General features: G+C 48.7%; 8 protein-coding genes across 8 annotated transcripts; 6 read left to right on the top strand and 2 right to left on the bottom strand.

The window, feature by feature from the left end:
- Positions 1-845: 845 nt before the first annotated feature.
- FVEG_17557 (CAMK/CAMK1 protein kinase) lies at positions 846-5,353 on the top strand (the record flags this gene model as incomplete). Its single annotated transcript, XM_018906800.1, has 5 exons — positions 846-1,478; positions 1,524-2,792; positions 3,313-3,659; positions 3,722-4,522; positions 4,576-5,353. The coding sequence occupies 5 exons, from the start codon at positions 846-848 to the stop codon at positions 5,351-5,353; spliced, it is 3,828 nt and encodes a 1,275-aa protein (XP_018761792.1).
- Positions 5,354-5,908: 555 nt separating this feature from the next.
- FVEG_13582 (hypothetical protein) lies at positions 5,909-7,416 on the top strand. Its single transcript, XM_018902940.1, has one exon. The coding sequence runs from the start codon at positions 5,937-5,939 to the stop codon at positions 7,275-7,277; it is 1,341 nt and encodes a 446-aa protein (XP_018761791.1). The 5' UTR covers positions 5,909-5,936; the 3' UTR covers positions 7,278-7,416.
- Positions 7,417-8,164: 748 nt separating this feature from the next.
- Positions 8,165-10,469, top strand: FVEG_13581 (hypothetical protein; the record flags this gene model as incomplete). Its single annotated transcript, XM_018902939.1, has 2 exons — positions 8,165-9,968; positions 10,033-10,469. The coding sequence occupies 2 exons, from the start codon at positions 8,165-8,167 to the stop codon at positions 10,467-10,469; spliced, it is 2,241 nt and encodes a 746-aa protein (XP_018761790.1).
- Positions 10,470-10,549: 80 nt separating this feature from the next.
- On the bottom strand, positions 10,550-11,646 carry FVEG_13580 (hypothetical protein; the record flags this gene model as incomplete). Its single annotated transcript, XM_018902938.1, has 3 exons — positions 10,550-11,210; positions 11,275-11,350; positions 11,409-11,646. The coding sequence occupies 3 exons, from the start codon at positions 11,644-11,646 to the stop codon at positions 10,679-10,681; spliced, it is 846 nt and encodes a 281-aa protein (XP_018761789.1). The 3' UTR covers positions 10,550-10,678.
- A 507-nt stretch (positions 11,647-12,153) lies between these two features.
- On the top strand, positions 12,154-14,117 carry FVEG_13579 (hypothetical protein). Its single transcript, XM_018902937.1, has one exon. It carries the CDS (start codon positions 12,195-12,197, stop codon positions 13,971-13,973), a length of 1,779 nt encoding a protein of 592 aa, XP_018761788.1. The 5' UTR covers positions 12,154-12,194; the 3' UTR covers positions 13,974-14,117.
- An 830-nt stretch (positions 14,118-14,947) lies between these two features.
- FVEG_13578 (hypothetical protein) lies at positions 14,948-16,405 on the bottom strand (the record flags this gene model as incomplete). Its single annotated transcript, XM_018902936.1, has 1 exon — positions 14,948-16,405. One exon carries the CDS (start codon positions 16,403-16,405, stop codon positions 14,948-14,950), a length of 1,458 nt encoding a protein of 485 aa, XP_018761787.1.
- A 1,095-nt stretch (positions 16,406-17,500) lies between these two features.
- On the top strand, positions 17,501-19,114 carry FVEG_13577 (hypothetical protein; the record flags this gene model as incomplete). Its single annotated transcript, XM_018902935.1, has 1 exon — positions 17,501-19,114. One exon carries the CDS (start codon positions 17,501-17,503, stop codon positions 19,112-19,114), a length of 1,614 nt encoding a protein of 537 aa, XP_018761786.1.
- Positions 19,115-20,046: 932 nt separating this feature from the next.
- FVEG_13576 (alpha-glucuronidase) lies at positions 20,047-22,584 on the top strand (the record flags this gene model as incomplete). Its single annotated transcript, XM_018902934.1, has 2 exons — positions 20,047-20,761; positions 20,802-22,584. 2 exons carry the CDS (start codon positions 20,047-20,049, stop codon positions 22,550-22,552), a joined length of 2,466 nt encoding a protein of 821 aa, XP_018761785.1. The 3' UTR covers positions 22,553-22,584.
- Positions 22,585-22,752: the final 168 nt, after the last annotated feature.

The raw sequence follows: 22,752 nt of genomic DNA, 5'->3' as shown, positions 1-22,752 counted from the left end.
AGTTTATTTTGATACCGTTTGTTTAGTGTTTGCTGTTTTCTTGTTCCCGGGGGCCTGATCTTGATTGAGAGGCTTCTGTTGATCCAGTCATGGGGAAGGCAAACAACCGCAGTCAATGAACAGAACCATGGACGAAAATGGTAACCATCAAAACGTATTTCAAGGCAGATTCCAGGCAGATTTCAGGCAGAACCAACCTACCGCCATGCCAACATAATTCAGCAATTGTGATTGCTCAATGATGTAATCTCGCTTCTCAGCCAAATTGTGGCTGGGCCAGCCAACGAGAAGACAAGCCCTATTCGTCAATTAAGGTGTGATAATGCAATAAACACTACAGAACACTCCTCCAATGTCGGGTGTCATTGACCATGTGAGTACATCGAAAGGCCGTGTCGCAAGTCCACGGACTCAGCAATTTGAATATGGTGTAAATTGCAGATTGAGACCTCTAAAATCTCAAATAATGGCTCCCAATCACTTTTAACTCTTGTGGAGAACGATTTCTATTAGAAACACATTAGTATAAAGCACATTGGAGCCATGGGCATACATGGTCAACATCAGGCAGCAGTCACACATATGTGCGTCCATGTCAGTCATATCACAGCTTATAGTACTTGCATATGCATTGGCTGTAGGTGATGCAACCATGAAGAAAAGTGAGGCTGATCAATTCTTACGGCCAAAAGGAGTAGTCATGCCATCACTCATTGCCTGCATCGTTTCCTGTCTCACGGGGCAGCCCTTCGCACATTCATAACTGTATAGTATACCTCAATTCTACACGTACGCTAGTAAGATCGAAACAATTGCATTTTACAGAACCTATGATCTTAGAAGCTATGACTACTGTTTGGAACTTCCTCACTGGGTTCTCCTCACCCGAGGTCGACAAGACGAAACTCAATCGATTGCGCAACACCATTCGCCATTCTCTCCAGAATAGCGTAATTAACGAAACATGCTTTCTTCCAGAAAGCGACATCAACAACCTTGTGACGTCCGATAAGACAAAGCTGTTACTGCCGAATTCCAAGCCAGAATTGATAGACTTTATCTGCAAGGATGCAAAAAAGCTCTTCTTGATTGCATCATTGCATCACGGCAACCTTCAGGACATCATGGGCACTTTTAGACATCATGGCATGACAGACAAGTACCTTCCAATCCGCGATCTTACCTCAGAAGATAGGTACTGCGACGTTCATACTGAAGGACTTCAGCGAGTTTGCAGCCACGAAAAGGCTTTGGAGGCCTTTCATTGCTGGGATGCTCATGATGTCTGGAACTTTTACAATGATCAATGGAAGTTTTGTGCACCAATACTCAACATGGAATGCTCCTCCCAAGAATTCCACCCTAAGCACATACTGCCGTTTATACAGAAAGGTACCACCCAGAAGGATGGCCATTTCAGTACTGTCGTTGAGGCTGTAATCCATCCTAGCCATCAAATTGGCCGCGGGCCATTGAAGGTAAGCATCTCGTTATGATAAAGGCCATCGCTCACACCTTAATAGTCAGGCATAGATCAGACCAAGGTCGCTCTCAAAGAGTTAAAAAGCCTGAGCGAGCCAAATTACAACGTACATGTATCATGGCTGAATGAGGCAAATGCACTCTTCCAGATTGCCGAGCTTCGTCACAAACATCTCATCAGTCAGGCAACTGCCTTCAAACAAGGGGAGAGAAGGTTCATTATGCTCGAGTGGGCGAACGGAGGCACTCTGCGAGATATATGGCAGAAAGAGCCTCACGACGGATCTGTGCTAGACGGTGGCAAGGTCATGAGAGTCCTTGAAGAACTAACTGGGATCGCAAGTGCGCTCTCAAGATTACACGGCACTAACACCAAGACAAGAACTGCAATGGCAATGTCTGCAGACCGCAGAAGGAAGAACCCTATGTCGAGATCCAAAACGATTCTCTCACAGGGTCAAGGTGATCGTTTAACCGTTCCAAAGATACGCTTCGAGGGAGTAAGCTCAGACGATGATTATGACTCCAGCGACTACGGTGAAGAGCAGCATTGGCGCCACGGGGATCTCAAGCCTGATAACATCCTCCAATTTATAGATGACAAGTCTTCGTGGCTTGGAACTCTCAAGATTGCTGACCTCGGTCTAGCCAAGCAACACGCATTTGCTACAACCCAGAGACAGGACCCAACCAAGCAGAAATATACAACTTCTCATTACGAGGCACCTGAAGTTATCACCACCATGAACTCTCGAGTGCCTCGCTCACGCCGCTACGACATATGGTCCATGGGATGCATCATATTCGAGTATACGATCTGGCTCTTATACGGTTATGAAGAGGGACTGAAGAGCTTCTACAATGAGGAGAATGACATGGATGCCCATCGAGAAACGTTGTACTTTACGGCTGATCTCAGCACAAGGCAAGCTCAAGTGAGTGACGCGGCGCGAAGATGGATCAACCACATCTTGGAAGTCGACCCGGAATGTAATCGTGCCACACCAAGCGTGATCAAGGATCTCGTCGTATTGGTCAGGGATAAGCTTCTTGTAATTGATCTACCAAAGGAAAGCATGAGCGAGGCCGACATCAAGCGATGTCGCGCCAGTGCGGATGAGTTGGACAGCATCTTACAAAGGATGAAGAGAAGGGCCCTTGATGATGAACATAGAGGAGGCAAATATCTATCTTCGGGTACAGGACGCAACGGAATTTCGGCTCCTCGTCCGCAAAAGGTTCGTAGGCAGAGCTTCCTGTCGACCAGCTCGGGCTCAGCATCGAAACCATCAAATCTGGTACGAGCTCTGGTCTGATTGAATGTGACAAAGGCTGATATGAAATAGGATGTAGGTAAATTGGTGGCAAATCGGAGGTGACATTAGATGGCTAACTGGGTTTGATCCCACCCTGTATTATAGACTGTAAGTTAGACTATAAGAGACGATTTCGCCAGCAATGAATGAATGATAGCTAATATTGAATTTAGTATGTGAGTTACATCCCTACTGCAATATTGCCTCAAAACATAGCTCACTATCCATTGTCGTATCTTATAGAGTGTAAGTAAGAAGTACCTATAAAGTGTGCCTTTGTAATGAGAAATGAAATAGCTAATGCAGATTCAGCACGTAAGCAATATTTGATCATGCTCTGATACATTTCTTTTTCGAAACTGACCAGAGAGCTGATTGAATAAGATTGTAAGGTTGCATGATAACCCTAGGTTTAAATAAAGTCCTCACATCACTTACTAATTGTGACTTCACCATAAAGGCAGTAAGCACAAGAGCACTCACTGATATACCATTATTATCCTGACTTGGACAGTTCAATAATACTTGGAACCTGATGGAAGACCAAGCTATCTCTCTTGGAGTTCTGAAGCGCCATGAAACAGCGATCATGGACAGCATATCTAGGTCACAAGGATTACAGAAGCTATGTGACGAGTGCAGAAAGCTTGACTATCAAAGCGACGAACCCGTATTAAGGGAGACTCTGGCGACTATGAGATTCAAGATTCAACAATGTGCGTTGCACAGCCTTATTTACCGTTCCATTCCCCCATCTACTTGTAACGAGCTGGAGGTTGTGCATATTCGGAGATCTGACTCCTTACTTGTCATGGACAAATTGAAAATACCCTTACTCTCACTTTCCAAAATCTCGGGTGCGTAAAGCTTTTGCAGATGCAACAGAATTTTAATCACTAATGGGGAGTAGAAAACACAAAAAGGAACCATCTACACTCTGATGATATCCACTTTGGGCTACCCAAGCTTTTTCAGCCCAACACTGCGTTGTTCTACGACCTCCTCCGGACATGGATTCAAGATTGTGACATGCATCATCCCCAATGTCGTCCCGCAGACAGATCACGCCTCCAGGTGCCGACTCGCCTTATTGAAGTGAGTCAGGTTGACGGTGGAAGTTCGAAGGTCTTCCTTCGCAACGCAGTGGACGCCGTGTGCCTAACAGGAGGGGAGTTGAGATATATCGCACTGTCACACCCTTGGGGCAATGGAGAACAGCACGATCACTTCTGCACCACGAAAGACAACCTTGGCAGTCGACTAAGTGCCGGTATTGATCTAAAGGATTTCCCGAACACTTTCAGACATGCAATCGAGGTGACTCGAGCACTTGGTATCCCATACCTCTGGATCGATTCGTTATGTATAGTGCAAGGACCAGGCGGGGACTTCGACACGGAAGCCAAAAGGATGGAGACCGTCTTCAGCTCCGCATACTGTGTCATTGCCGCAAGTCGCGCCAACGGAACATCAAGTGGGTTTTTGTGGGAAAGGTCAGAACGTGAAGTAGTGAGACTGGATGGATATCTTGCCCATGATCCAGTTTATGTCTGTGAAGCAATTGACAACTTTCAGCATGATGTGATTGAAGGGGCGCTGAACAAACGCGGATGGGTCCTGCAAGAGCGGGCTCTTGCACCAAGGACCATATATTTCACGGAGAACCAGACGTACTGGGAGTGTGGCCAGGGCGTGCGCTGCGAGACATTGGCAAGGTTGACCAAGTAAGTTGCACCCAAAATCTCTACGATCCTCGTTGCTGACCTTGGCCTTGTAGTAGCCAGGCTTCGTTCCTTGGGGACCCCAATTTTCCCAAGTTGGCTATGAGCTCGACCAGAGGAGCGAAGATCCGCTTTTATGAATCACTGTACAGACAATACTCAAACCTCGATTTCACAAAGATCCACGACCGGCCCATAGCAATAGCCGGGCTAGAACAACGACTAGTGAGTGCTTTCAAGACCGAAGGAGGATACGGTGTGTTCAACGGAGCATTCTTCGGGCGCAGCCTTTTATGGACAAGGGATACAAAACGAAGTGATGGCCTCAAATTGATTGACTTTCCCCGGGATCAGAAGTTCAGGGTTCCGACGTGGTCATGGACAGCGTACGAAGGACCCATCACATACTTTGACATACCTTTTGACCATGTTCGATGGACCTACAACACTGCAGAAGGAAAAATTCAATCGCCATGGACGAGTATGGAATCTGACTGTACCTCGTTCTCATTGCATACAGGAGAACTAGACGGAAGAATTGATCTTACTGCCCAAGCAAGGGAGATGCTAGATCTGGAATCAGGAGAGGCGCAGGAAAAGGTCATATATGACGAAGGGATGTTGCCTCCAGGTGCACAGAAGCTATGCGTTATCGTTGGACACGAAAAGCCAAATGATGAAGAATGCACGATGCAGGACCTGGGTTATTATGTTCTGCTCATTGCCCCCTCTGCTGATCCCAGCGATGGTTCCTACCGAAGGGTTGGTGTTGGCAGGTTATTAGGGAGTTGGATTGACTTTGGCAAGCCTGAGTGCAGAGTCTGTATATCCTAGCAGCTCTCGATGGTAACTGGTTCTAAGTCAATCCAAGTCTCCTTACCTGTTACGGGTGCAAACCTTTACAGATTGGTTTATCTTATTGGTTCCAGACAAGCTCTTGTCAATTGAAGCCTAACCTTGAGTCTCTAGTTTAATGGATGATGTCGTTGTGCATTGCGGGCTGATTGCTGTGTGGCTCCAGATAAAGTAATCAGGATGAAACATTTCCATACCGTGGCATTACTTGCTAGAAAAGATTCAACTTACAGCCCCTAGATTCTCTGTAAAAACTGACAGACTTCCCCAAGCCCAATCATCTTTAATTCGCTGCAGAATCAGACGTAGGCCATGCGGGATGTCAGCGAGCGCATGTCATGTTAACCTATCGTAGGTACTTGGAGCCTGCGCTAACTTCCGGCGCTGGTGAAGTATATCAGATAAGGGTGAGTAGAAGACGCTAAACCACTTTCGCCATTTCGCGACGTTACCCCTCCAACAACGCAACCCCACCATGGTGACCAAATAAGTTAGGCCTGCTCAGAATTGTTTTGACCATCAACAATACATCATCACTTCAATCAGCATGCGCAATTGAGAAATGACCAGCCTTGGAGACCCAAACACTCGCGTTCGCAAATACGGTCGTGTATGGTCGTGGCTCAATTCAATCGAACAACAATCCTTTCCGATCGAAGAGTCAGAACATCAACGCAAGCGACGTAAAATAATAAACGCCAAATCAGACCGTGACAGTCAATTGCATCGCATCCCAACGCCTCCGGGATCGTCTCAAGCCAGCCACTTCGAAATCGAGGCAAATGCACAGAGGCTTCATTCAATGCCAAGAAAGCGAAGAAGGTCGACCCACGATCAGGGTCTTATTCACTCAGACGAAGATGGCGCTGTTGAGGACACCCCCAGAGCATCATCAAGAGGCTTGAGGCAGGGAGCTCTGGGTCTGGACCGCGATTCTTCAACCTCATACGCTTCATCTGGAGTCTCTGGCACATCATCACCCACCAAACAACTGCGCTATGCTGCGACGCAAAAGACCGGATTTGACGACTTCAAATTCGATGACTTTATGGATCAGTTACCGCCGTCTCTCCAAGATTTACATCAGCAGCTTCTTACCATCGGTTACGGATTTGGGCTTATCCCTCAAACTTTGAAGCCTCAGCTGCAGGGCTTACGCAATATACCCGAGTTTGCCTTTTACGATCCCGATAAGCATGCAAGCAATTGGCGAATTCCACAGCCTTCATTCATCCGCCAGGTTCTGCAGAGCGCTACCAAATGCGAGTTTGGTCGCCACAGTGAAGCTTCTTGGAACATGGAAGTTCACCGATGCGTTCTCGACTTTGCTTTCCGTGCAGCAAACGATGCTTCCGTTGGTGATTACAGATACTGCACCACTGCGCACATCATACCCGAGTACAAACCTTTCGGCACATCATCCAAATGCGTTGACTTTTGCATTTGCGTCGAGACTCCAAAGGAAAGCCTCGAACGCCAGAAGATCGACGATGCAATCAAAACGCGGCCAGGCCTGTCAATCAACCATACAGACTGGGGCGACCTCTGCAAGAACCCTATCGCACTTTCGATCGAGACTAAGCGTCAGGTTAGTTGGGAGAAGGCGCTTCTTCAGATAGGTACCTGGCATGCTGCGCAATGGCGGTCCCTCCGAGGGAACATTGAGGCAATTGAATTCTTGGCTGGGATTATTGTGCAGGATCACGACTGGTTTTTCGTGGCGTCGACGCTGCAGGACGGAAAGTCGACGACTTACCATCGGTTGCCGCTTGGAAGCACGTATAATGCATTTGACTTGTACAAGTTGCTCATATCACTGCAATGCTTGGGTGCGTGGGTCAAGGACAGGTATTGGCCTGCTTTTCGGAAGGATATGCTAAAGATTTTTGATGTTGAGCAATGAGATGATTGAGCGATGGCTGTATTTAGGATTATACCCGGCGTTCATGGCCAAAAGGCCGCGATGCCGTTAAATTTAATTAGTAGCGAATCCTTCGTTTACCTTCGATACATATCAAGAGACTTGTCCGTTGATGAATAGCTTAAATGCGTTCCGTAAAACAGCTTGATGTTGTCATCGTAGATACGGTCAGATCTGCGAGGCCATTGGACGACTGCATATGGTTGCTCTTTTGGCTACCGAATTAATGAGTTCATCTATCGCAGGTTTATCTTTATTGAGCACAAAAACGAGTTCACCGGAATGGAGGGTGATGGCCGTAAACTGGAGCCGTTGGCCATCTTACGCTAATTAACATCAAATGAGATTGTCTGCAGCACTACCGGGAGTGACTCTGGACTCCTGCTGTTTATTGCGCATGCACAAGCTAGGTACAAGTAAAATTATGTACGTCGGATGGAAGACATCGAGAACAGTATTTTATTAGTCGCAGCTGAGAATGCTTGGAGGCTGAGTGTTTATCTGGCGCCACTTTGAACTATGTCCACTAACGCGAAAAGAGGTCACAAGTGGAGGGAAACTCCAATCTTGATTGGCATTGAGCTTGAACCATTGACTGATGTGGCTAGTGCTCTACGGTCTAGACTCTGTTCCTGCATGGGTAGAAGTCACTGAGGCTGTCAATAGTTAGCAATAGTGATAGCTCACCATCCCAAATGCTGATGAAAGAAATGGCTATTGACCGCCAAGTGCGAAATAGCTTGCACAAACGATTTGAGTGACTCAGAGAGGTTTTTCAACTTCAGGGGCCATGTATAGATAGTTTAACCCGCCATATAATTCTCAATCTAGGAAGTACTCCATGAGTCTATAAACAGTTGCCATTTATAATGCAGTCCAAAATTGTTCTCGTGAGTTTGGCTCTGGCTGGCTTTGCTGCCTGTGGCCCTTGCAAGCCGAGCAGCCGAGTCACAGCGAGCAGCCCTCCTACCACCTCATCTGTTGCGACAATCGATGTTTCCAAGAGTTCGACGGACAGCCAAACGAACATCAACAGCCTGACCATCACGCTATCTGCTGGTACCACCGAAGTTCCCAGTTCTACTCTTCCCCAGTCATCAACAACGACCCAAGAGGAAGACATCATCATCACCAACGCTATTTCAGGTGGCTCTTTCGCCAGTCGCGACCCCAACAGCCCAAGTGGCCTCACCAACTTCGGCGCCTCGGGTAATGCCGAGTTCCACCAAGGCGGATGCTACCGTGTCGATGGTAGTCTCGATGATGGCTGCGCGGCTTTGAGTGCTAATGGAGACGTCACCAAGCGGAGCTTTTTTGGCTCTTTTGCTAGCATCTTCCAGACTGTACGATCGGTCCCGAGAAAGAAGTACACTATCCAGTTTTTTTATCTCATCAGGTCAGCTGGGGGCCAGGGCTGTATTGCAAGCGCGGCATTTGGCAATGCAGAGTTCTATTCTCAGCCTGCTTCTAGCTCAGGACCATCGTGGGCTAGGGTACTGAGGCAGGTTGAGGCATTTTCCGATTTGCCAACCTTTGCTATCTCACTGACATGCTCTGGTGGTGGTACATCTTCAATCCTGGTCGACTCCATCTTCATCTCGGACCAAATAACTCCAGAGACTATTGGCAATTTTCATCTTGACTTGGGTGGGAGCCCTCCGATCAATCCTGTCGAGACTACGACGGCGATCAGGGCTCAAGAGTCCCCAACTCTCACAAGCCAAAGCGAGTCAACCGGCATCGGCGGCTTGGAGAGTACGAGCGCTGCGACATCCATCTCGACGACCTCTCTAGAAGTCGCTTCGTCGGCTACCACTGAGGCACAGTCCACTAGCTCTGATTCCGAAATCGCCAGTGCCGCATCGGAGAGCAGCGAGAGTTTAACATCTTCGACTGAGCCTCCTTCAGGAGGAACCACTGATACTACGGCCATCAGCGTATCTTCGACGTCACCAGCTGCTGGAGAGACAAGCGTGGCCGAAACAACTAGCTCAACATCAGTGGAAATTGGCTTGACATCTCAATCTGTCACTACAGCAGAGCCTTCTCATACCACCAGCTCTGCCTGCAAGCAAACATGTGAGATTATCAGCGACTATTACGCACACCTCGATGACTTTGGCTGCGATCTTAATGGCGTTTTCACGAATAGTGGTGCTATTTATACCCTTCCTGGTGAAGAAGTTGGTGCGCCACAAACACACTCGTACAGCACCAATGCTGAGTGTGCCGAGATCTGCAAGACTCTTCCAGGATGCTTGTCAGCTGGATTCCAGACACTCTCTGGCAAGTGTTTCTTCTCCAACACCTTGGTTACTCGAGACGAAATACGCGATGGAAGAGACAGTCAAATGGTTCATTGGTTTGGTATGGAGTGCTTCACATGCGGCTGCAGTACCGGTGGCACATCGACATCGGCGATTCCTACGACTACAGTAGTTTCCGAACCTACCAGCTTCACCACTACCACTAAAGCTACTCAGCCAACAGGGGTTTGCCACAACAACCGCGGCCAAGAGTGTGAGATCAACCCATCAAGCGTCGAGAACAACCCCTATGTCTGCATTGGTGGAGGCGTCTTTCTGGGAGAGGCCTGGACAGTTCCTCGCTCACTGTATCCTATGCAGGAGAACGGAGAGCAGTGCGCAGCCATCTGCGACACTCTGGAGAACTGTGAATCCTCTGGGTACTTCGGCATGGAGAACCACTGTCTCTTTACAACAACCCAAGATAACAGACTCCGACTTTGCTGAACCCGATCCGAACTACGACGACTTTGGTCTGGACCCCAAGAACAGTGTTTGGAGTCATAGATCCTGCTACACGTGTCCGACCTGCGTCCTTAGCAACGCACCTCTTCCCAAGAGTCCAACGTGCAACTACAAGCCTGGTGACTCTTGCACGCGCGTAAGTGCGGATAGCGTTCTCTGCAATTATTTGGGAATGTTGCCTGGGACTTTCGGCGCTCTTGGTAGCTATCCTGACCAGAGCTCATCTGGAAAATGTGCTGCTATCTGCCGGAAGATGAAAGATTGTATGGGCTCTGGTTATCGGGATGGTCAGTGCATGTTTACAAGCACAACGCTTGCGCCAGGTGATTTTCTGGATAGGCATAATTACGATCTTGTCTGGGACGACCCTTCATGCTTCGAATGCCCTGGGTGTTCAACTTAGAGGCATTAATCGTATTATTATCGATGGATAGTTCTAGCATAAAGGATCACCTCTCCTTGCGTTTAAGCTTATTACAATGAGTGTGACTCTTGAAGAAAATACCTTCTTATTCCAAACCTCAGAAATGGATACTCCGCTCTAACTACTGCTTAAATGGCTTTGATACATCGATTTGCGTGGGCAAGTTACATTTCTCAGTCAAATATAAGCTATTCGATCATACTAAATTGCCTCTTGAACCAGGCAATGGCCTGTTCTTCTGCTTCCTCTGCCTGTCGCGTCTCCTTAGAATCTGGCTCCGCCCTGCTTGCGCGAATTGAGAACCCATGCTTCGCTCCGGGGTAAATAACCACACTTGTATCGACATCCTTGCCCTCCAAGATTGATTCGGCTTGTCGCACTTGCTTCATTCCCATCACGGCATCATCATCGCCAATTGCAATGGAGAGAGGACGCGCGACATTGCCAATGTCCTGTGCGACGTCGACACTACTTGGGTGGGCAGTAAAAAACGCGTCTGCTAGGGCGCGACCGCTATCAGTTTTGGTCTCCACTGTGTTGTGGGTCAGTCTGACAGTATGTAGTCCTCCCCAACAGAAACCTGCAATTCCAACAGGAAGAGCTGCGTCTTTATGCTGCTGCAGGTCTTTTAGGAACCCAGTTACCCTTGGCCAACAAACACCGAAGCGATTTCGAATCAGAAATGGTACAAAGTCCAGCATGGTAGCAAGGAGATAGTACCTAATTGTGGGTCAGTCGGGTGATGCAAACTCTGAGCCTTAGGGTAGGAAGGGATGAAGCTCACGGTTTGGACAACCAGGATCCAGTCTCATCCCAAAGGTGTGCCATGCTGATCATGGTTCTGACTGGTGCAGCACTACCTACAACGAACCTCGTTAGCTGTTTTGCTTACCAGTACTGAGCCCATGCCACGCCTACCATTCATGAAATCAGGTAGGTAAACCAGATAATCTGCGGCCGAAGCATAATGATCTGCCAGGATCTGATTGTTAACAAAGTCAACACCGAACGCGTCGGGAATTATGACAATAATAGCTTTTGGGCTTTTGCCAGCCGGGGGTGTTGCAATGTAGGTTCGAAGGCCATGAACGGTATCCCAACGACCAGTAGGAGCGCCTGGATTGACATGGCCAGAAAAGCACTGAGGGCATGACATGATATCGCTACCTTTGACAGACGCGTGAGACGCCGCACCCTGAATACGAATTGGAAATGAGAAGTGTTTGATCTATTGCCCAGTGGAATAACTGGATACTTATATTGCTACTGATGAGCTGAGTTGACTGCTAGACTGCGTAGTGACAAGAGTATCACTGGCAGGTCCCCCATGCAATATAAGAATGAGACCCTAAAGGGTTTAGCTTAAGCGCAGTCGATTGAGCTAAACCAGCAGATGACGATCACATCTAGAGTAGCCAATGGCATGACTTAGGACCGACGCTTATCTCGGCATGGTAGTTAGTCCGATGTGAAGTGCGTAATTCTCATTGGTTCTTGTCATCAGGGCCCCAGCGCTGCAATACGCGCTATACACAACACGCTTACTGCATGACACTACGTAGTAGCTTATGCTTCATAGAATCTCTGCTCCCAGCAGATTGAAGGCCAGCATGACGTCTTGCATAGAAAGACAAGCGTACCCAACTGAAAATAGAGGTATCTCAAACTATCTCCCTCGTGGTCTCTCATCAGCAATGAGACATCATGGCCCACAGGGAGCAGCAACAAACAGTCTCAGACGGGACGCGCAGTCGCAGCGGATGTCTTACCTGCAGAATCCGCAAGAAGAAGTGCGATGAAAAGCGCCCAGCATGCGGTGCCTGTCGGTCAAGAGACCTTGCTTGCTACGGATTCAACGTGCCGCCACCACCCTGGATTGGCAACAAGGCCTCATGGAAAGATGTCCTGGAGTCCAATGAAGCAAGAGCTCTGCGGACTGTCGCGGAGCTGCGGTACCGGGCCTCAAGAAAGCTGGAGTCCAGAGACACTGCTTCTGCCGTGGTTCGACTCTTGCCGCCCGACTCAGGGAGCAACAGCCAACAGCACGCGTTTCACCACTTCCCCAGTGCCTATGGAACCTTATTGGGCGCCTTCAATTGCGACATATTCTCACCATCCCTTGTTCAATTGACAAATGGGATCAATATTTGGCAGAGACAACCCGACACTATATGGTGGGACAGCAGGATGCGAAGTCTACAGCCGGGACCTGAGAATTCCTCTCGAGAAGAAACGAGATTACTCATGTTGTTCCTCGACGTTATACATCCAATCACGCATACATTTTGTAAGCTGGATAACAACACTGAACGTAACTGGATGCTGAATCGGCTCATCAGCCGAAACGACTTATTCAGCTCAGCTCTCAGTGTCAGCGCTTGCTTCGAGCACTCGTTGACTCAAAGGGCCACTGTGAATGAAATTGGACTGTCGCCAAAAGTGAGCAGGCTCCAGAGCCGGTCCATTTCGATACTTAGGGAAGAGGTCGAGCGCTTTTCTCACATGAAGCCGTTACCACTGGAAGATTTCGTTTGGGCTGGTATTCACCTTGTTGATGTCATCGCCCATTTGGAGACGCTCGAGATCTTCAGTATGCTCCAGGGCCAATGGGAGGTCCATCACCAGGCTGCAAGGAAGGTCTTGGACCATGTTGAGACAACTGTTCCACTTGGAAACCGCAGTTCAACATCGGCGATAGCGGAAGTATTGTCTAACTTGCCAGAAGGTGATGTGCGACGACGATCGCTGCAACTTTCCATCTTTAACTTTATTTGGATTGATGTTCTGGCTATGTCTACCTTTGGTGCGGTGTCATACTGCCCTTGCGCCTTCGACTATCTGCCTCTTCTAGATTCTGATATAATCAGGTCGCAGGACTTTATGGGTTGTCAGAGCCAAGTCTTTGCCATTGTCACCAGAATTACAAGACTTGAGCAATTGCAGCTGATGCACCAAGGTGAAAAGCACCAGGAGTTTACAGGACCGGAATTACAACAACAACACAGCGAACTAGAAAAGCAGCTTGGGTTTGTCTGCCGGGCTCTTGGAGAAGACATTGAGGGCCTTGAAAGTGTACATTCAGGTCTAGACCTCGACGCTGCAATGATAAGTCTCATCTGGGCTTATGGTGCCAGAGTCTTGTTGCAAGTTGTAATTGCTCCAATTATGTCCGAGCAAAGGAGTATCGACCAGACCTTTGTTAACATTTGCCTCGAGAAACTGGAGGCTCTCCCTACACGTCTGGTGATGCGTACAGCCTGGCCGTATACGATCACCGGATGCATGGCTATGAGCGAGTCGCAACATCACCGGTTTCGCCAAATCCTTGATCGGGTGCTGCAAGAAGCGCAAGCCCCTGGAATAACGTGGAAAGGTCTTATTGTGATGGAGGAATGTTGGAGACTCCGAAGAATGCACCCTGGTCAATATTTCGGATGGAGAGAAGCCATGAAGAGTCTTGGTGCCAGGGTAATTTTGACGTAGGAGTGCATCAAGAAGTAAGGTGACAGACAGAACACAATCTATGGTAGGTGAAGGTATATGTCTGTGCTAATGTCGTTGAGCTGTACGGGTATTCAGAAGTCAGTAGCCTCGTGGCCAGTGAATAGTGACGTTAATATGCTGCCTTTGACTTGTCTACCTCTGTGTGTTCCAGTAGATACCCAAGTTTCTATATAACCAGAGCTCCCCAGGTAATAGCACCAAATACACCTACACAGGCCAAACGATCGGCACCGCTCCTCGTTTCTTGGGACATATCGGATGCAATCACAGCTGAGGCTGATGCCAAGGCAGCAGAATGTGAACTACTACTTTCCACCGCATCGCAAATCTGCTGGCGCACGTCCCAGAGGTCTGTTACAATTACCCGTCAGATGACGCTTCACAAATCTATTGCTTACTCACTTTTAAATATCTTAATAGTGCACTCGTTTCCCAGACATCGATTGAAATGGTCTGCAAACGCGTCGCTGTGCGAGCACATACAGTCTAAGTCAGTACTGGCGCAGCCAATCCTCTTTCCGGCTATCGAGATACACTTCAAACCGCAGTCTGGCAGCGAAGAAATATCGGAAGCAATGGCAGAAGGGTTGGTGGTAGTAGTGGAAGCCGCTAAGACCAGTGGAAAGGCTGTAATAATAAGGAGAATACGGGAGGCCATTATAATTCTAGTATACGGCGGGAGAGCATGGATACGTAAAACAGCATATTTCGCCAAGTGAAAGAGAGGAACAAGTATGAAAAAAAAGGCAGGATCTTATCGTGTCAAAATCCAGAATGGTCTTGTGAGCTATTTTCGTGGTTCGGCTTTCGGCACACTGAACATGACGTTGCGTAACTAAGCCGAAATAAGCAGCCCAACAAGATTGTTAGGAGATTTACACCAACATACTAGACATAGTCAACTTGATCAAAGCAGCCCTCATAGTCGTCTTCTTCAAGTAATATTGTCTTTGTTAGAAATCTGTAACAAAGCTAACAAGAGATCGAGGAGGAATCGTAGTCTGAAATGAACCCTTTCCAGTAGCCTTCAAATGCTTCAAGGCAGTCAAATCATTAGAATTATCGGTCAAAAACGGCTTCAAGCTATGAGGATTTCGACCTGTGCCAGAGACAACGAGTTGCACACTGTGAGCAACCGTGTCGTTGTTCAGCACCTGCGTCGCGACAGTACCGTCGGTATTCAGAAATGAACTGACTGTGACCAGAGGAACGGAGCTCGTGGCTTCAATGCGACGAGCACCAGGTCTAGCAAACCGACTGAAGGATGCAAAGGCCCAGAACCTCTTGGAAGGGATGACCTTGTCGCCGATCATGTTGATCAGAGCACTGTTGGTGGTCGAGTTCTCGGCTCCGATCCAATAGAGAAAGCCGCTGACATTGGCATCTACAAGCGCCGTCTGGATACGGCCAGCCCAGGTCATACCTTCCCCCTGACCGCTATTGTTGTAGAACGTGTAGGGCGTGAACTGGCCTGTGAGATCAGCCCACTCGGTGAGCCACGTCTTCTTTGTTGTTGAAAGCGGATGGTTCGGTGGTGAAACGTAGCCGTGCCCAGTAACGACACTGAGGTAGTTGATTGCCGGATCAGGTCCAGCAGTCAAACCAGCCATCATATCTTCTTGGAGATCCCAGCCCTCGCCATCACAGCAGGCGATTGTAAGGTCGTGGATACCTCGTTTTCTGATTGTCTTGCCCAGTACACGTATGAAGTCGGCAGCCTGTGTGCCGTTAGACAGCATGCCGGCGTAGGGAGCGGCGAACTGAGGCTCGTTAAGGAATCCTAGGTTGGTGACCTTGACGCCTGACTTGCGGTAGAACTCAACCCACTGCAGCAAGTAGTCTGCGTAAGCCTGCTTCCAGTCGCCAGAAGCGCAGGCAGCACCTGTAACACCACACAAATACCCCCCGTTATTCTCATCGTGGTTTGTCTTCATGTAACCAGGAGCGGACCAAGCATCGCCATAGAGGAACTTCAATCCTCTCTTGAATGCTTCTTGAGCGACGGTGAGTTGTCCGCTATCATAGCCATCCCAGACGTAGTGTGGCTTTGCTCCGGGTGAGCCTGGCGAGAATGGCTCGATTGAATTCATGAAGTTCTTGTCAGAACTGTTGCTTGAGCCAATGCCATTACGCAGGATAGAGAAGCCCGCACCGATATCCTTGCTGAACAGCAAGTCCAGTACATGCTGAGTCCCTTCTTTGGACAGACCGTCTTTTCCAAGAATGTCTTCGGCCCGTTGGAATGCTTGTGAAGCACCAAATCCGTCAAGCTCTTGGTGTTTAACGTGGCCATTGACAGAAATCAAGACTTCGGAGCCTGAGTTTGAATCCGTGGGGAAGGCTGCAACAAAGTTGACACCCACGTAGCCCAGAAGGCTCAAGGCGGCAAGGCCGAGAGATAAAGGATTCATGGCTGTTCAAGATGAGCTCAAATGGTAGGAAGGAAAGATATGGAAGAACCAGCTCTGCTTGACTTCGCAGAGGAGCCTGCCATGAACTGGGTTGCTATTCTGCCAATCAGCAAGAATACTGATTCCGCTACAATATTTATAGTTAATCAGACTTCTGAGCCTTGCCTACCTTCGCGTAGATTCATTGCCTGATCGACCCCTGGACGGACGTTAAGATAATCCACGGCGTCTGGTATCGGCATGCTCGCCGGACCACCTGATACAGCGTCGTCATCCCCTCAACTACAATACGCCTTAGACAGTCATACATAGGCTATACCAATAGTATTATAATTAGCCGTCAAAGCCTTGTATTACCTGGTAGTTGGGTGATCAGTAACCGCAAGCATAGCTTGATGAGTTTAACCAGAGTTCTGGTTAAATTCGAGGTCGCCTTTCGTCTATCCAATACCCCGCACGATGGCCAACCTCCCCCAGACCAGAATCAAAGTCAATCTTCATCAATTGCAAGTGTGGGGGAACATTTTAGTCTTCAGTATGTGCTTCTCCAGTGCCGAGTTTGCCGTTCCTTGACGGGCTCCACCCCCGCAAACATCTCCACTTTCCCCCGGACTTGGCTCGGATGACTTCTCTTGCGCCGATAACTGCCAACTCTCCTATCAAATAACCGCTCATCATGTAAGCGCCTCGTTGTTGGCTCTAACATGTATTCTTTTGGCTCTGATATGGTTAATAGGCTAAATCGAACCAAAGTTGTTGCCATTTAAAAGCCTGACCGTTTTAATCCCTGCATGCTCAGAGTCAGTCTTCGGTTCCGTGCCGTCTTTTCCGAGCAGCGAGCAGTCCACTTCCCCATGGGTAGACCATATCTAGAATAACCCTGTAGCCTCTTCTGCTACCACGTTTGAGTGGAGCCAGCTGACTCTTGGAGCAGCCTTGTATATGAAGACGATGAAGATCCTACTTCATTCATCTGGATCGTTGCAGATAGTCTTTGCTTGTCGATCAATTTCACAGACTTTTATAGTTTCGACTTCACTGTCCTGCACACACTGCAAGTCAATTCGCCAAAAGTACTGAACCGATAGAATCAGTATGGCAGAAAAGCGCACCGAAACCATCGAGGCGGCGCCACCAGATGGTCATCATGGCTGGACAGGCGACACCTCTGCTGAGGCTCGCGCTGCCACCGAGGCAGAACATTCCCTCAGCATCCGCCAGGCCATCCAGAAATACCCTAAGGCCTGTTTTTGGTCCTGCGTTGTGTCGCTTGTGATCATCATGGATGGTTACGACACGGCCCTGCTCGGATCCCTTTTCGCTTTTCCCGACTTCCAAGAGCGCTTCGGCATCCCCAATCCTGCCAAGCCAGGGACCTATCAGCTCGAGCCCAAGTGGCAGACGGCTCTGGGCTTGGCCAGCTCCCTGGGAGGCATTGTTGGTATTTTCTTCAATACGTGGATGACAGAGAGGATCGGACACAAGAAGACTCTTCTGATTTCTCTCTTCTGGTTGACTGGTACCATCTTCATCTCATTCTTTGCCCCCTCAGTCGAGGTCCTGTTCGTTGGTCAACTGCTTTGTGGCCTGGGATGGGGTGTCTTCACCACAATGGGACCCGCGTATGCCTCTGAAGTCGCGCCGGTTGTCCTTCGTGCGTACCTTGAAACCTACGTTGTCCTATGCTGGGGCATTGGCCAGCTCCTTTCTTACGCTGTTCTGGACTCACTTATTGGTAACAAGAGTATCTGGGCCTGGAGGATTCCTTTTGCCGTCCAATGGGTATGGCCTGTTATCATCGCACCTCTGATGTTCTTCTGCCCCGAGTCTCCTTGGTGGCTGGTCCGCAGTGGAAGATTGGAAGAAGCCAAGAAATCTTTGAAGAGGCTTACATCGATGTCAGACCAAGAGCTCCAGAACCAGCTGTCTCTCATGGTGGAAACCACGGAGTTGGAGCGCAGCATCACAGAGGGAGCTTCGTATCTCGACTGCGTCAGGGGCTCTAACCTTTGGCGCACGGAAATCGCATGTGTTGCCTGGGCCAGTCAAGTTCTTGTTGGCTTCGGTGTCTCCTCCTATGCCACCTACTTTTTCGAACAAGCCGGAATGTCGACCAAGAACGCTTACAAGTTGACAGTGGGCCAAGGTGGTCTTCACTTTGTTACCGTCCTTCTGTCCGTTTTCATCGTCGCGCGACATGGACGGCGATCGATTTACATTGGGGGCTGCCTCTTGATGTCGGCTGCTATGTTTGTGATTGGCTTTGTAGCTATCCCAAGCCAAAGCAGTGCCACAGGAGGCGTCTCTGCAGCCTTCTACTACGTGTGGTACTCTACCTACGAGATGACCATCGGTCCAATCGCCTACATCATTGTTGCCGAGGTCTCATCTACGCGCCTGCGCTCCAAGACAATTGGTCTGGCTCGTAATGCCTACAACGTCATCAATATTGCTGCCACATGCGTTGTACCTCATATACTTAACCCCACCGCTGCAAACTGGAAGGGCAAGTCTGCTTTTTTAGCTGCAGGTTTTTGTATCCTCTGCGCCATTTGGGCTTGGTTCCGTCTTCCTGAGCTGAAGGGCCGCACGTACGAGGAGCTCGACATACTATTTACAAAAGATCTCGCTGCTCGGGAGTTCAAGGGCTATGAATTCGATAATAGCATTGATATTGATGAGAAACTTGGTGTTGAGCATAAGGAATGAACTCATGTAGTTGATAGTAAGGGGTTGAGGCTTTGAGAAGTACCTTGCTAGCCACTATTGTTTATTTAACTTAAGAGAGGAAGCGTTAGTTTAGCTGCGAGTTTACGAATCCATTCTTTTAGTTTTACATAAGTTCCTCACTTTATGAATAATCTTTAATGTTTCCACCTTGAGCCAACCCTTCAAGTCCCTTAGTAAAGAATGATGAATTTGAGATTCTTCTTTTATACAGTAGAGACAACTGCTTCCCTGCGGTCAACTCATAAACTGTGTTAAATATAGCATATACTTCAGGCTCAACATGCATTGTCATCCAAACCACAAACGCGAAGCTATTCCTTCTAGAAATTGAGTACTCAATGATGGCTGTTTATCGGCCATGGGATCTATTTCATGGAGAGAATGCCGACCTGCAGGGTAGTCTTGGCTAAAGTCAAGATCTACAATCTTAGCCTCGACCTATCATAGTGATCTTTGGAATGTGTGTGGGGGTTGGGGTAATGCAAGCCAGCGTATTTAACCGGGCCTAGTATAGGAATCGGCTACGAAATGCCGAACGAGACTGCGTGGTGGATTGAAGCGTCACACGTATTGTGGGCTTTTATCCGTCTTAGCGTAAGAATCGGCTGCCAGATGCCGAGTGAGACCCGCTGCACAGGGCCTGCTCAACTAATGGGGTGCGTATGTTGCCATTGGACCCTGATTCCTCAGCCGACATGCGATATTCTCCATGTGTCTATGGATGGCTTGCGTTTACATGTGCTCCAAGCGTGACAGCGAAATAGCCCAAATTTATCCGCTGAAATCGCTTCTCACAATCAATCGGATGCTGCTTATACTCTTAAGAGCTGGAATTCCTCAGTTTTCTCCATGAATCACGCTTTTAATACAGAGGTCTACATCTAGTAACCATCATCACAAAAGCCATAAAGATGCTTTCCCCAGAGAGCGGAATCGACGCTTGGCTCCGCTATGCCCCTCTATCCGAGAGCTTGCGGAGCCTTCATAAGCCACTCTCCAGCATCATTGCCCTAAGCATCAACCCTACAAGTCCCGTTTTTATCGCCGGAGAGGAGCTTCAACGTGGCCTCGAACGTATCCTCGGACAAAGTGTACAGGTTGACTCTCACCTTCACACTGACACGAGGGGTTCAATTATAGTCGGCACTCTGTCATCTTTGAAGGCGAATGAGGGCAACCCTCTCCTTCAGTCGATCCCTGCCCTTGATGAAGACGGATTTTGGCTCGACACAAATGTCAACGGGAGCCATGACGTTCACATTGTCGGCCAAAATGAGCGAGGAGCTCTTTATGGGGCATTCGAATACCTGTCTCTTCTTGCACAGGGTAAATTGGTCAACAACAATGTCCAGCAGGCATACAATCCCGGAGCAAATATCAGATATGTCAACGAATGGGACAACCTTGACGGCAGCATAGAAAGAGGTTACGGCGGCAAGTCCATCTTCTTCTGCGACGGCAAGGTTTTGACGGACTTGTCTCGCGTCCCGCCAATATGCTCGGTTATTAGCCTCAATTCGCATCAATGGCTGCATTGTGAACAACGTCAACTCGAGCCACAATCTTCTCAACGAAACAAACCTCGATGGGCTTGGTCGAATCGCCGATATAATGCGACCCTACGGAGTACGCATTGGTGTTTCATTATTTTTTGATACTCCCCGAGGCCTCGCTGGTTTGCCAACATCAGATCCTCTCGATCCCGATGTCATCAAGTTCTGGGAGGATATCACGGCCAAGTTATACGAGCGTGTCCCAGATATGCTTGGATACACCATCAAGGCCAACTCGGAAGGCCAACCGGGTCCTCTGACATATGGGCGAACACTTGCGCAAGGAGCAAATATGTTTGCTCGTGCCTTGAAACCTCACGGTGACGGTATCGTCATGTATCGTGCTTTTGTCTACAACCATCACCTGGACGAATCTGATCTCAAAAATGACCGAGCCAATGCAGCAGTTGAGTACTTCGCTCACCTTGATGGGGAGTTCGAAGATAACGTGATCATCCAGATCAAGTTCGGGCCAATAGACTTCCAGATTCGTGAGCCCCCTTCGACTCTGTTCTCCCATCTTAGGAAGACGCCCGTCATCTGTGAGTTCATGGTGTGTCAAGAGTATCTGGGCCAACAGTCACACTACGTGTACATGGCTCCAGAATGGGAGACTATTCTCGGCTTTGATATGCGAATTGATGACAAGCCTTCTCTTGTCAGAGATATTGCCTCTGGCAAGGTCCACGGTCTGAACAAGGGCGGTTATGCTGCAGTGACCAACATCGGGAATGACCCTACATGGCTGGGACACCATCTATCTATGTCAAACCTCTATGCCTACGGTCGATTGTGTTGGGATGCAGCCGCTCCAGCGCAGGATATCCTGCTCGATTGGATTCGCCTGACATTCAACGCAGAGAACCAAAAGGTGATAGACACCATCCGCGACATCGGAATGGAGTCCTGGCCTACATATGAAGCCTACAGCGGCAATCTCGGGATCCAAACTCTGTGTGACATCCTCTACACACATTACGGCCCCAACCCGGGTTCACAAGACGGAAACGGCTGGGGCCAATGGACTCGCGCCGATAGCAAGGCCCTTGGCATGGACCGTACCGCTGCCACTGGCACGGGCTATGCAGCTCAATATCCACCCCAGGTTGCTGCTCAGTTTGAGAGGATCGAAACAACGCCGGATGACCTTCTTTTATGGTTTCATCACGTTCCTTATACGCACAAGCTCAAGTCTGGTAAAACTGTAATACAACACATATACGATGCCCACTACGAAGGATCAGCAAACGCACAGACGTTTGTAACAAGGTGGGCTTCTCTAAAGGGCCTCATTGACGACGCTCGCTTTGAGCACGTCGCCTTCAAGCTTGCGTATCAAGCAGGCCATTCAATCGTTTGGCGTGACTCGGTGAACAACTTCTATCTTGCCAAGTGTGGCATCCCAGATGCCAAGGACCGTGTCGGGAACTATCCCTGGCGTATAGAGGCCGAAAACATGCAGTTGAGTGGCTATATCATTGTTGACGTGACGCCCACTGAAGCGGCGTCCCGTGGCCGTGCCATCGTAGCATCATCGATGGAAAAGGCCGTTGCAACCACCAAACTAACATTCCCCTCGAGGAGGCATGACATCGCTGTCAACTATTTTGATCACACCGGTGGGCATGCACGGTACGAGCTTCTCCTGGATGGAAAGATTGTCGGAGAGTGGACTAGTGACCTCGATACGCGGCTCGGCCATGACTTCTCAGAGTATCTAGACGGACACTCGGCCACGAGAGTTTACTTCCGTGGTGTCGATACCAGGGAGGGTGCCGAGCTGACTGTGATTGGTTACCCAGATGGAAAGGACATGGCATCACTGGATTATATCTCAGTTTTGCCGGAAGGCGTGGTGGATTAAGTATTTAGTAAGGTTAGTAAATTCCCATTGGCAACAGTCAAACGTTTCCTTGAAACGGTACGCAGAAGTCCCCCTAGTAAATTTAGCTTTGAAAATCATTCCATCTTGTTGTCCAATACCGGACACATTTGATTACGTCTACCGTTCAATTACGGTGCCATGAAAAGGGGGACAATTGATGTCGTAATGCCTCGTATAAT

The sequence above is a fragment of the Fusarium verticillioides genome, chromosome 8, assembly GCF_000149555.1.
Source record: "Fusarium verticillioides 7600 chromosome 8, whole genome shotgun sequence".
Taxonomy (NCBI): Eukaryota; Fungi; Ascomycota; class Sordariomycetes; order Hypocreales; family Nectriaceae; genus Fusarium; species Fusarium verticillioides.
The sequence above is the reverse complement of the archived record's forward strand: the minus strand, read 5'-3'. Positions and strand labels throughout refer to the sequence as shown.